The sequence below is a fragment of the Rutilus rutilus genome (assembly GCF_951802725.1).
Source record: "Rutilus rutilus genome assembly, chromosome: 6".
Lineage (NCBI taxonomy): Eukaryota > Metazoa > Chordata > Actinopteri > Cypriniformes > Leuciscidae > Rutilus > Rutilus rutilus.
This window is the reverse complement of record NC_140214.1, coordinates 24,714,704-24,728,371: the sequence shown is the minus strand read 5'-3', so window position 1 is coordinate 24,728,371 and position 13,668 is coordinate 24,714,704. Positions and strand designations below refer to the sequence as shown.

The following is a 13,668-nucleotide window of genomic DNA, read 5'->3' as shown; positions in this document are numbered from 1 at the left end:
CCATATAGGCTTAGAAAATCGCAACTTTTCATTTTCCGTCGATCTTAGTACTCGGTTTAACTACAGAAGAGTCAAGTTTTAAATAGGAAAAATATTGAAACTCTTTGGTCATTTTGAAAGAAATGCTACTGGACTCATCAGAATCAATGATCTGTGCTAAGCTATGCTAAAAGTGGTACCGTCAGACCCGGAGTTCGGCTGAATGGATTCGAAAACGGTAAAACTCAACTGTTTAACTCTGGGGGAGTTGTAAAATGAGCTTATTTCCGAAAAAAGTGGAGTATCCCTTTAAATCCTAAAGTTTTTTCAAATTAACCTATTAACACTATGGTAACGCCAATAATAATTTATACTGTATAATAATTGATACTATAATTTTTATACTGTAAAAATTATAATGTTGTGATGCCTAAATTTACTTGTAGCATTTCTAACAATTGATTTTTTTCTATTTTTATTTTTTTTCATTTGATATCGGCCATTTAAAAGGTCATCAGACATGAAAAGTATTCATGATTTGTTCAATAGTTACAAAGTGGGCGCTATAACACATAAACCACTGTCGTCCACTCAATCTGACTGATCGGAAAAGTATGAAGCGTGGAGCTAAAAAAAATGGTGGTCTCGTAGGCCTGTCGGTTAACATTGAATAGCCAATTAAAAATGTTTGCTTATCGGCTAAATTTGAGCTCGTGTTGGAAGTCCATGAGTTAACCGTATAAAAAATTTCCCCACAGATTTACAAAGAGTATTTCCGTCAAAGTGTTTTTCACATGCTTTTACAAACGTGCCACAGATGCTGTCCATTCAGCTTTAAACACCATTTCTTCAATGACACTATATAAAATACTCAATTTCAGTTTTCTTTCTAGCCTAAAAACAAAAAGCAAATCTGCTGTTCCAAAACAAGAACTTTAAACAGGACAAACATCTATTCTAATACACAGCCCACACAGACACAAGTGCCATGAAACAGAACCAACAACACTAGATCACGCCTCACTGGCTTACACGTCCTTCTCAAATCTCCCCAAAACCACACACAAAGCAACTGACCACCATTTTGCCTCCGGCAGTCTTGTGAGTAAGTAGCGGGTATTTAAATGGAAACCAGCTGAAATCCCCTACGCCTATTATAACTTCATGTCTTCCAGACACACAAACTGCAGTCTGCCCGACTCACAGCAACCCATTCAGTCCTATTAGATGAGCTCTTCCTCTCTCTCTCGCTCTCTCTTTCTCTGTGTTTTCTGTTTAGCGACGAGTCACGGCGTATCTGCTTTATGCTAATTCACTCTTAGATCATTCAAAGGATTCAAAGGAGAGTCTACAAAGCAATACACTTAACAATGAAAAAGAAATATAATGATAGGAGTTTTCACAAAGAATGTTTTTCCTTTCACAAAGAAACACTGAAAGAAAAAGAAAATGCCATTTGCTTTGGGCGTCTGCTAAACAGACAGGTTGAATACTTGCATATAAAAGCGAGCACACTAAATAACAGTTATTCAAACATGTTGGTGGAAAAGGAATCTTGCCTTTTTCTTTCTTTCTATTGAGATGGAGTTTTTTTTTTTTTGCTGGTCCACTCCACGAGGAGTGCTGTTTTAATGAGAGGAGCTACACGCACTGCCAAATCTCATGTCCCGGGCAACCAGAAAGCCTCTGCTAATTAGATGCAGAGCTTTCCAAAACACAGGGCTTGTCAATTCTCCCATCTCCCCTCTGGATTATAAATCAAGAGTGCAGTGGAGGAAGGAGCGCACATTATGTCAGTGTGGGCTGAGTGATTTAAATTATATGAGAATTAGAATGGAAGCCCGGCCTCCTATGTTCTGTAGCATTACGCCGATTGCCGAGGGATTCGGCGAGAGAAGCGTTAAGCTTTATCCTTGCCTTGTAATGGCCGCTAATCACACTTTAAGAGTTAAACAGACCTATGCTACGGAAAGCATATTTCAGTAGGACATCAGTTGAATCGTTATTGTTGTCTAGATGTGACTCCCTAATGCTTACACTTATAAATCCTACTGTATCATATTTGGTATGTAAATTTCAAAGGCCTCTAAATGATCAATGAGATCGAACCTTTGCGAAGAATCTGTTGCACACAATCTACTGCATGCCTTCTGTTTTCTGATTGATAGTTTATACTTTTTTAGTAAAATTTAAAGTCTTTTTAGTATAATCGTAAAAACGTCCCCCGTCAGGTCAAGGGACACGCCTTTTTTGCTATGAAAAGTAAATGTAAGAATAAGTGATAAAAAATTACAATTGACTGAAGCAACTTGAGCTGATTTTTTTCAGTCATCATTATATTGCTTTGCATTATATGTTTTGCCCCCTACAATTAAACTAAACAACTTTGATAATAAAACTAAGCATTTAAATATCATCTTACTAAGACATACTGGGAAATATAGAGTGACAACTCATTTTTATAAAAGTTTTATGTAAGTACTCTGCTATACATACTGTTATAATGATCTCACTGATTTACATTACAAGCTATCAGATCTTTGTTTTTGGCCATAAATATCAGAAACTGCTCCAAATTTTAGGCCTCTGAATGAAATCGAGGTGTATTTTCATCCTCGAGTATGAGCTCCATATTTTCCTACATCACAATTTATGAGCCATAAAAGCCTGATGTATCAAATATGATACTCAACAAACAACACATATGCAAACTTTTTTTTTAAATATATTTTGTCTTAAATGTTCAATAAACTGTTCCATTTAATTCCATTTTTTCTGACTATTATTTCACGTCAGGCTTTATAAGTTTGAAACTTCATAGACGATGAGGGTAAAAGCTCTTAAAAAACTCAAAGCTATTTATTTAAACACCAAACAAAGTAGCTTATAATCAGTGTAACTTCATTATTTAAAGTGTGGCTTTTTTTATTTTTTTTATCCAATAGCACGTTTTCAATTTACAGGATCCTCTTATGTAATGGCACTAAATAATACTGAATAAAAAAACAAAACATTAATCCCCCAAACTCAATTTAATGTAAGGAGCTCAGTGCTGGTATCATGGTGGGCATTGATCTCTGCACTTTAATTGGCTTCAGGCAGTGAATTTGCTTTCGTTTTGGCACAGAAAGAAATAATGTATTAGTCAGGACCACACATCTCTTCTTGTGTCTCCTCTCATTAGGGTGTACAGATAATGGAAACCTTTTGCCAGTGTCCTCACTCCATTTCTGAACAACAGCAAACATTCAGATAGACGTGCGATTTTGTGGAATCTGCCTTGCATGCTGTTTTTATTTTCTTAAAGGGATAGTTCACTTTGAAATTAATTTTTGATATGTTTTAGCCGTCAGATCATTTGGACGTGTGCTGTGTTCAAGTAATAACAACGATATAAATACTGTTCGTTTTCTCACACAAACCGCTCGTTTCGTGTCTTAGGCCATCAATGTGTACTTATGATGGGGAATTGTTTAATTTGGACGATGGGGAATTGTTTTAATTTGGACTCTGTGCTTGTGTTTTGAGACAGTGACCATCGACCTGCATTATATGACTGACAGACAAGAACGGTTTGACCTAAAAATATCAAAATTGAAACTACTGCGGAAAAAAAGACACCTACATCTTGGATGCCCTTGAGGTAAGCTAAAACATACCAAAATTTTATTTCAAAGTGAACTATCCCTTTAAGGAATACAGAGTTCCTTAAAATTAAATATGTAACAGCTCTCTAAAGCAAACCAGAACTTGTGTGACCAGCATGATTTGGACCATAAAAAAGACAGAAGTATCTCACAAATATGACTATAAATAACACAAAACACACATACACACCAATTCATAAGAAATGAGTAGAATTTTTCCATTTCATGTTCTCTCTCAGTACTTGGGTTATAAATTCAGCTAAGAATATCTAAACATCATTAAAACAAGATAAATATACTTAAGCCAAACTGCCAAAACAAAGACTTCTTAATATATATATATATATATATATATATATATATATATATATATATATATATATATATATATATATATATATATATATATATATATATATATATATATATATTTCAGATCAGAATAAATAAAATGATTTAATGTCTAAAATCTAAATATATAATATAATATAATATAATATGTAATATTTTGCATAAATTATGTAATAGACCATTATCTTCTAGCTACGTTGTCTATTTTTCACAATTACAAGGTTTATCATCCTAATCCATAAGAATGTTTAGAAATTTTTACTGGACAACAAGACAAAAAAAAAAAAATGATTTAACAAATAGTTTTTGCAGATTTTTAGCCTGACGTCGTCATACTCAGATTCTAGTCAGAATGTGAGTCTGATACTGTTCCATAGAGACTTGATTATGGGGTGTGTCTCAACCGAACCAGGAAAAAAAAAACCCTCTGCACTCAATTGGATAGACCTTCAACCAATCAGAGCAACGGAGTAAATGACGCATTTTCTTCATTCATATTTTCAACCAACAAAATGTCGCGGCTCTCTGTTCCTCTTTTAAAATGAATGCGCTGTGGATATCTTCTATAACAGACGCGATGGCGGAATCTACACATGATGTTTCATAAACAAAGTTCGAGAGGAACACGTACAAATAATCAATCTAATATCAACTTGTCATCAAACAATACCATGTCTAACGTTACCCTATCTATCAGCATGAGGAAGCATATTCACTCTGTCAACTTACCTAACACTCCTTGACAGTTTTCCAGCATCCCTCCACCACCCCGAATCCTCACTCTTGTCTTGTTCTCTCACAACCAGGAATACGGGGGAGTATGGCTACCGAGCCCACAGCCCTCTCCTCGGACAGCACGTCATATACGCATTTATTCTATCGACTTATTTGTGTGAAATCTTATACGCATTTATTCTATCTGACTTATTTGTAAATGTGAACTCGTGAAATCTCAATTCTCCAGAAGCAGTCGTCTTTGTTGTAAACTAATTCAAATCAAGCGCTCTTTGGTGACGTAGATGATTACGTTGCTCATCTGTCCATCATCGTATAAAGCCCGCCCTGACAATTTGATTGGTCCGAACAATTTTTGTTCGGGCATAATAGCTCCTCAACGGAGCGAGTCCAGACCGAACTTCCCGACCAAAAAATGTTGTGGGCGGGGTTCGGGCTGGCACCCAGGCTAGCAGATTTTGCAAAATTATGATCTTTCAATGTTTTTAAATAAAGGCAAATAAAAGTGTCTAAACACCCTCCTCCCACTCCTTGTCTCCAAAAACTGTGTGCTTGTTTTCTCCCGCTCAAACTCTGTGTTTCTGGACAGAGCTCTAGTTGAAACGAGAGATATTTCACCCCTCATGTTTTTTTTAAATCATGTCGTAGTCGAAGAATAGCACTTATCAGTTCATAGTGTTTTCCCCCCTCCATCTCTTTTAACAGAAGCACAAAGCTGTTTATGGAGAGAGAAACATTTGCATATGTTTGTGTGCTTTCGTTTTTAGGCTGAGTGAATACGGTGTAGTGATGGGGAAAATATCTTTTTGTGCAACTATGAAATTTCAATGGAGGGCTGAGTTTGGCTGAGACCAAGAGAGAGAGGCAAACATAATCACAATTCGAATAATTTAGTGACATTAAAAATAAATATATGGTAATTCCAGTCGAAAAACACACCAGCTTTGATTATCTAATATTTCAACACCCTCACATTGTTATACTCTCTGTGTGTAATGTAATTCACAACTAAAGCCCAAAATAAAATAAAAACTCTCTTCGTTGATATCGATCACAGAAGTATTTGTTTGATTTGTGCAAAAGTAGATGGGTTTCACACCACATTTGACAGCACAGCATAGCTGAGGGCCACCACTGGTCAAACGGTCACGGGGTCACTAACTGGCCCGAGGAAGCCTGGGGCTTCTTTCACGCCAAGCAGAGGAAAGTAAATTACACTCAATCCTTTTAGCATCACCCTCATGGCTATGTTACTAACACCCACAACCTTAAACATCCTTCATGACTCAATAAAGCATTATCTCCACACCAGGTGGATTTTGCCTGTTTAATTGTAACACAAATCACTGAAGGTTAACCAGAAAAGAGTTCTGTTTTCTAAAACGAGCCTTAGGCGACCAGCCACAGAGATGCTCACCTTTCCGACGAGCTCCTCCACGCGGGGGACGGGTTTGCCCTTCTGGTGGCGTATGGTGGGAGGAGACTGGCCATCCCAATCGTGCAGCTCCTCGATGCTTTTTAGATACAGCAGCGCCTTCAGGCCTAAACAGTAGTCCTCAATCACTGTGAAGTCCTGGTTCTGCACAGCACTGCACACCTGTTAAATATGCACAGATAGACAGACCTCAGGGCCAAGACTTAGTGAAAGACCAGTGATTACGCTATCCACATCATCTTTTAGTGTGTGTCTTCTTAAAAGCAGAGTGTATTCAATGGCTCAATGCAACAAAACAGAAAGAAAGCTGATTGTGTTGTTTCAGAGCAATAGGACGGAGTTTCATGTAATTTAAGTTATTTATTGATAATCTTCCTCTCTGCTGAAGCTCTGAAATCTCATTCACGTTCACATTCAAAAAATGGCCAAACCTTTTAGCTACACACAGCCAGAAACAGCTCAAACTCTACCGTTTAAGAATAATAGCACCTATTCTGTTCACTGTTTCTGAACATTGAATAGGCATTGAAAAGTTTGGGGTCAGATATCTTTTAAAGAAGTTAATACTTTTATTCAGCGAGAGAATCCACAAAAGATTTGTATTCATCAGAGAATCCAGAATTTTTTCAATAATGATTTCCACAAAAATATTAAGCAGCACAACTGTTGTAATAATAAGAAATCTTTCTTAAGCATAAAACCATCGTATTAGAATGATTTATGAAGGATCATGTGACACTGAAGAATGATGCTGAAAATTCAGCTTTGTCATAATATTTTACAATATTACTGTTGTTACTGTATTTTAGAATAGCCTTGACAAACATAAGAGATTCCTTTCAAAAACATTAGAAATTCTCACTGACCCCAAACGTTTTAACTGTAGTGTATATGTCTGTCTGACATCAGGAAATTGTGGAAGAATGAGTCGTTTCATTTTGAAAGTTCATAATCCATTTTTTCCCTCTCTCAAAAGATCAAGGAAATTTTTATTCCCCATGATATGACCTCTTCAGTAATGAGATAAAGTCTGCCAGACAGTCTAAAGTTAAACAGACACAGAGACTATTCAAGATTCATATTCTCCACCATAGAGAGGCTGTTTAACCCCTCACCTCAAATATCATCTAAACGTCTCCCAACAGAAAAGTAGTTTGCATCGTTCTTCACTGATAAAATCCAAGGCCATCAGACAAACCACAGCTGGCACTATTCCTTTTGGAGTGGTTTCTAACTCTCCATTTCCTGTTGTAAAAAGTAAAATGTCCATGTTTCCACTCATCAGCCTTAATAAACTAATACTAACCAGGTCACATCACTTATGAATTCTTTAAGGGTCTCTTTTTTTTTTTTTTTACCCATTACATGCTAACTTGCTAAAAACAGTTTTAAACTCCTAATTACTGGACATCCTGAACATTGTTAATCAGTTCCTCCAGCAAGGATTTTTCCACATAATTTAATCCTAATGAGACATTCTAGTCTGGCCTTACCATGGACCTAAAATTGCTTTTAACAGATCTGCAAGTAATAAGGTCTATATGTCAATCCTAGATCTTTAAGATCTCAGTGCATCTTTAAAACTTTGGTTCATAAGATTGTTTCAGTCCAACACTATCCCCTATTTAAGTGACAGGGAAAACTGTTGCACTGGATGCACAGACACCTTCAGATATTTTGTGGTGTTCCCCATGGCTCAGTTCTAAGTCCTTTATTATTTAAACATTACATGCACCCATTAGCTGGTGTAATGAATCGATATCCTTCATCAGTATGCAGATGATTACAATTTTTTTTTTTTTACTTGCACCAGATGCCCACAAAACAATTAACACACTGCTGGACTGCATACAGAAAGATACTTTAAAAGTTATAAGTGAAGATTAGCCCTTTCTGAATCTAAAGACTCTTTAAAAGTAAATATAGTTTTTACTGTGCTGTGCCATATCTACACTAATTGTCTCTAAAGTAAAAAAAAAAAAAACTGCAATGTTTGTAAAACAGCATATTATCACTTTTACAGCACTTTCACAACATCTCTTTCCCCTATTGACAGTGAGATTCTCATTCATGCTTTTGTCACATCAAAACTTCACCATTGCAGTAGTGTTTTGGCTGGCCCATATAAAAGCTCCAACAAACATTTACAAAGAGTTCAGAAAGCAGCTGTACGAACGCTGACTCTTACTAGACTGAGGAATCACAAAATTTTCAAAATTATTTTATTTCATTTTAGGCCATCCTTAAAAATATTTTGGTTTGCAGTAACAGCAAAAAAAAAGAAAAAAAGGGTCGGTAGGTCGGTCTATATTTTTTTATATATAAAAAAAATAATATAAAAAAGTATATATTTTTTCATTTAAAAAAAAAAAAAATTCAGGGTCGGGTGACATTAGGTGACATTTTTCACCTATGTCTAAGGGTTGTTTACACCAGGCCACTTCATGCGTTTTCTCAGATCAGATTGCAATCTGATTTATCAAAACGATTCCATTTACACCTGGTTACATAGGCTAAATGTGTGTTGTTTTTTTGCGGATATAAATCCGATCTTCAATTACCGCTATATGTAGATTTAATGGAGTGCACGTCACCGAAAGCAACAGTTATGACATTATTTTATTTATCATCAGCTAAAATTTCTGAATCAAAGCCCGCAATAAGAGAAAGCGGAAACAGCCCTGGTAAGATCATTTCGTTTCTTTACATTTAATGATGATGACTGTGTGTTAAGCGTCAGCGACTTACTTTCACTTTGATTTGCGATAGTTTGCACGTTGATGCTCAGCTTCTCATCTGCGGCAATGCGTTGCAGTAGCGTCGTCATATCTGACTAAAACATGACATATAGCCTATAACACGCTCTCGCATGTTTATTTTTTAATAAACCATATTCAACAACATATAAAAATGAAATAATCTTTAGAGTAAAGCCGCAGCCATCATTACCAAGCGCGAACCATTGACAGTGAATGAAACGAAGCAAACTTAGCTTGCAGGCAGTAGTGTGACATGCGTTAACGGTTAACCAATGGTGTAAACATAATCATAGATGACGCGCCACGGGTTTTTATTTAAAAGAAAGAACGTAGCTTATGTTTGTATGTAGGTCTAGGCAATTTATATTCACAATACTTAATAACTAATATTATTTTATTGCATTTGTATTAGTTGTTTGAAGAGTTAAAAAAAAAAATCGGTCGGTCTTAACGCAAGTTTACAACCGGCAAGTCGGTCGGACTGAAAGGGAAAAAAAATTAAATAATTGGGTCGGTACTAAATTGACAGGGTCGGTCGGGTTACGGCAAACAAGAATATTTTTAAGGATGGCCTTATTTCTGTCTACCCAGTCCATGTTCTCTGTTTCCTTTCATATATATGTTTGTGAATGTGTTTATATGTACACTACTGTTCAAAAGTTTGATTAAAATGTATTTGATTATAAATAAAGTAAAAACGGTAATAATATTACCGTTTAAACTAATATTTGAATATATTTTAAAATGTAATTTATTCCTGTGATGGCAAAGCTGAATTTTCAGCATCATTACTCCGCCTTCAGTGTCACACGATTCTTCAGAAATCATTCTAATATGCTGATTTGCTGCTAAAGATTTTTTTTTTATTATTAATAATGTTGAAAACAGTTGTACTGCTTTATATTTTTGTGGAATACATTTTTTTCAGTATTCTCTGATGAAAGTTGAAATAGAAATCAATGTACATGTCTTTTATTGTCACTTTACTGTTCATTTAATGCCTCCTTGCTGAACAAAATGATTAATTTCTTTAAAAGAAAATCTTACTGACCCCAACTTTTGAACGGTAGTGTACACTCTTGCTATTCAGACAAAAATGCACCAAACTGCACTTTACGGGGCTTTTAAAGACACTAATATGTTGTTTTTAGGCCACATGATTTTTGATTTTCTCATTTTTTAGTAATTTACTTTTTTATTTTGAATGATAAAAAAAACAGTAAAGTGGCTTTGAGATAAATTAGATAAAAAATGGCTTTCAGATGAAAGCAGCGCTCATAGAGCAACTCTCTCTTCAGTTGTTAATAGGCAGATACACCCTAGCATGCTGAAGTGCTCCTCAAAGTGCCATATTAAAAACATTACTGTACATTTCTACGAACAATGCCACAACAAATAGAATTGCAGCAATGTTTACGGAATCCTTATAGATAATTACCTCAGTTATATAGTATATATTTATGTTTATAGTAATATATGTATAGATGAACTTCATTTATTGCACACATAAAACACAATGATGGTGATACTCAAAACCACAGCACTATGAGAAGAGATGCACTCCAAGTTATCAACACAACATATAACTCAAACAGAACACCAAACCTGACAACACCAGAGCAAATTATGAACAAAAACGAAAGACAGAGTAAAAACGGAAGTAGTAACTTAAATGAATTATTCATGCCACATTGGAACATTACATATATATGATGTATGTCTTCAAATATCATCAAATTGTGAACTGGATATTTTATGAAGAAAAAAAAAAATGAATGAGAAAAAGCTTGATCATCATGAGTACCATGGAGACATATATGCGGAGCCTCTTGAGTCTAAGAGAATTTAACATTGTTCACCAGGGCAGCTCACTGGACTAATCTAATCCATGCAGGAAATGGAGCTACGATGTGTTGCTGTAACCCGCTGGTGACACCGATTCAACTGTAGTGTAGTGAGGACTTGGCTAGTTTACAACTCCTGTTACTACGAGCCAGCACTCTGCTATTACATGTGGGTGTGATTAAAATGTTTTAATTCCAGTCTTTTCCCCCCCAGAACTCCCAGCCACTCGTGAAACGTTATTTCAGCACATAATGAGTGTTTTGATTTATTTATTTAAAAAGAGATTTCGGAGGCTGTGGCATCATGTTGAGATAATGGGTTTATTTGCACTAACAACTTGTTCAGAGCCATGTTGTAAATTGCAATTTGCTTTGAGATTGTTGTTGCTCCTCGGCTGTAGCAGCTCTGTGTGAGCGTAGCCATTTCTAGACTCCTTATTAAGGATTGATTAGAACAGACTACTTAATGCACATGTTTAAACTCAGGCGTTAAGCGTGCATATCGTATAAAACAAAAATAATGTGTTTTTACCCAAGCCACGGTTCTACAAATGAGGACATTATCAGGCTGAGGCATAGCCTAGTGGTTTAAAGTCTGATAAATAAAAGGTTGTCGGCTCCAGTCTTACAATCACTAATGGAGTTGATGGTAGTTGGTGATGAATGTAAGTGGTTACCTGCAGGACAGATGCTCCAGTATGAAGAAACTGTAATCCAGACTCTGCTGAGTCAATGCCACCGGTAGCCAAGATTGGGAAGCCAGGAAGTGCTCTTGCTATAGCTGACACCGCGCGCAGAGCTATGGGGCGAATTGCATTGCCTATCCAAATTAAGGACAGAAAAACATTTTTAATTGTAAAACAATAATTATATCAAATCAGTTTGAACATAATTACAAATTCAACATGTGATCAGAGCACGTCTCATTCACTCACTACCATTCAAAAGTTCAGGGTCATTGAGATAATTATTTTTAAAGAAATTCACACTTTTATTTAGCAAGGACATATAAAAATGATATACATCATTGTATACATACATTAAAGAAATTAGAAGGATTTCTGAAAGATCATGTGACCTTGTGAATTCAGCTTTGCCATCACAGGAATAAAGTTATTTTAAACTTTCAAATTTGACAAAACGGTTATTTTAAATTGTAATAAACATTTCACAATCTTACTGTTTTAATGTATTTTTGATCAAATAAATGCAGCTTTGCCCAGAATGAAATTTTTTTTAATGAATGTACATATTGCTTCAAACACAAAAATTCTACTTACTAAAAACTTAACCAATAGACACATTCTTGCTCTGTTTCAAAACCTAGTGAATTTCCTATGTAGGCAGCATTTTAAGACCGTCATTTAAAATCATAAGTGCACTCCTAATGCAAAGGCTGTTCAGAAGGTAAGCGTCTTAATTATTACGCTGCCTTCTAAGACACCTCGTTTTAGTCAATTTCTATTCAGATCTCTATGATCCCAGAATGCAGCTAAAAATGATTATTTTTTTAGTGCATGGTTGTCGTGTAAACATACCCAGTTTGAATATTTTGCACAAGTGTGAGTATGAACACAACAAGGCTGTAAAAGTGGATTAGTAAGGAGCCCCTAAGGGGACATGGTGATGGGGAAGAAGAAGAAGAAAAAAGAAAAAAACGAGATTGCAGGTAAAATCTATCACAATGCCCCTTAGGGTCTGTGAAGATTAGTGAGTAGATGAGTTCACCTGTTCAAGATGATGACATTTAATGTCCCTGACAACCTCTGTAGTCAAAAAAATATTAAAAACTCAAAAACATGAGTATGAGATTACTGGTGTATTTTAACCACAGACTTTATTGCAGGCATTTAACCAAAAACGTGCAAAAATGCTTGTTTCAGCAGCACCATATTGTGAGCCAAGTCTCCTGAGTTTGTGTGGCAGAGTTGCTGCCTATGTAGAGTATTTCATAACAGTCACTAAGAGGTTTCACATCATTTAGGGTAGACAGTGAGGCTTTTTTTGTGAGGTTTTGGATCAGAGCGACTGTGTCTACAGGTGTCTGAGTTCACCTATGCAGCAGCACAACCCTCCCCTCCCCCTGCCTTTCCGTCTTCATCTCTGAGGATGGCAGGATTCCCTAATAAAAGCCGAGCAGCTTTCTGATCAGCCAGACAGATGGAAGTGTTTATCACATTACATTTAACCTCATTTTCCCATTCATTGATCACAGCCGCACGTTTGTCCACATTCATTTCGTCGGCGCGGCTCAGAACTCCACTTCCACCGTTTGATGGCTCGAGACAGCTTTCTTTTTTAGCCCCACTCTGGCGTGCTAAACGATCCTCATCATCCACACTATTCCCAGATTGGGTAGATAAATTCAATCACGGCACATGTTTTTTTGCATCCCCATGCCGCATGGTTAATTATGTACATATGGGCGCTTTCCTAAGCCTCTGGCATTTCCTGCCGCCCTCACTTTTTTTTCTGCTCTTCCACCTGTTGGCTGAATGGATGACACGTCAGGTAGAATTTGTCATCTCTGCTCTGTTCTGACAACCTAATATCATAAGAAGACATTACTCGGCTCGCAACGAAAGCCATTTGGGTGTGATTTAGAGATCGGGGTTCGGCTCACTGCAGCTTAAGTCGAGAGGCTGAAGCTCTGAACAGATCATTCCTTAATGTCAGTGCGAGTCAAATATGTTTCAAGGTAATAATGTCCCAGTAAGACATATGGTTCCAAACGCTACAGCTCATCCGGCGATGGGCTATTGTACTTTGAGTGATGTCACAATCACATTAATATGGACACGACTTGTGCAACAGAGGTTGAGAGCCATCAAAGCACTTGTCATCCTATGGCAGCCGACACCGATAATGTTGTCAGGCAGCACACTTCCACTCAAGAAAAGCTTCAGTCCTGTGATATT

At 36.4% G+C, this 13,668-nt stretch overlaps 1 protein-coding gene across 1 annotated transcript in view; it reads right to left on the bottom strand.

Annotated features, from left to right (window-relative positions):
* The window catches only part of dpydb (dihydropyrimidine dehydrogenase b), a 137,871-nt gene that overhangs the window by 6,699 nt on the left and 117,504 nt on the right, over positions 1-13,668 (bottom strand). Inside the window, exons 19-20 of the mRNA XM_084411657.1 lie at positions 11,428-11,570; positions 6,130-6,309 (exon numbers count right to left, since the gene is read on the bottom strand). Of these exons, the coding sequence (XP_084267783.1) occupies positions 6,130-6,309; positions 11,428-11,570 (323 nt within the window). The remainder of the gene's footprint in view (positions 1-6,129; positions 6,310-11,427; positions 11,571-13,668) is intronic.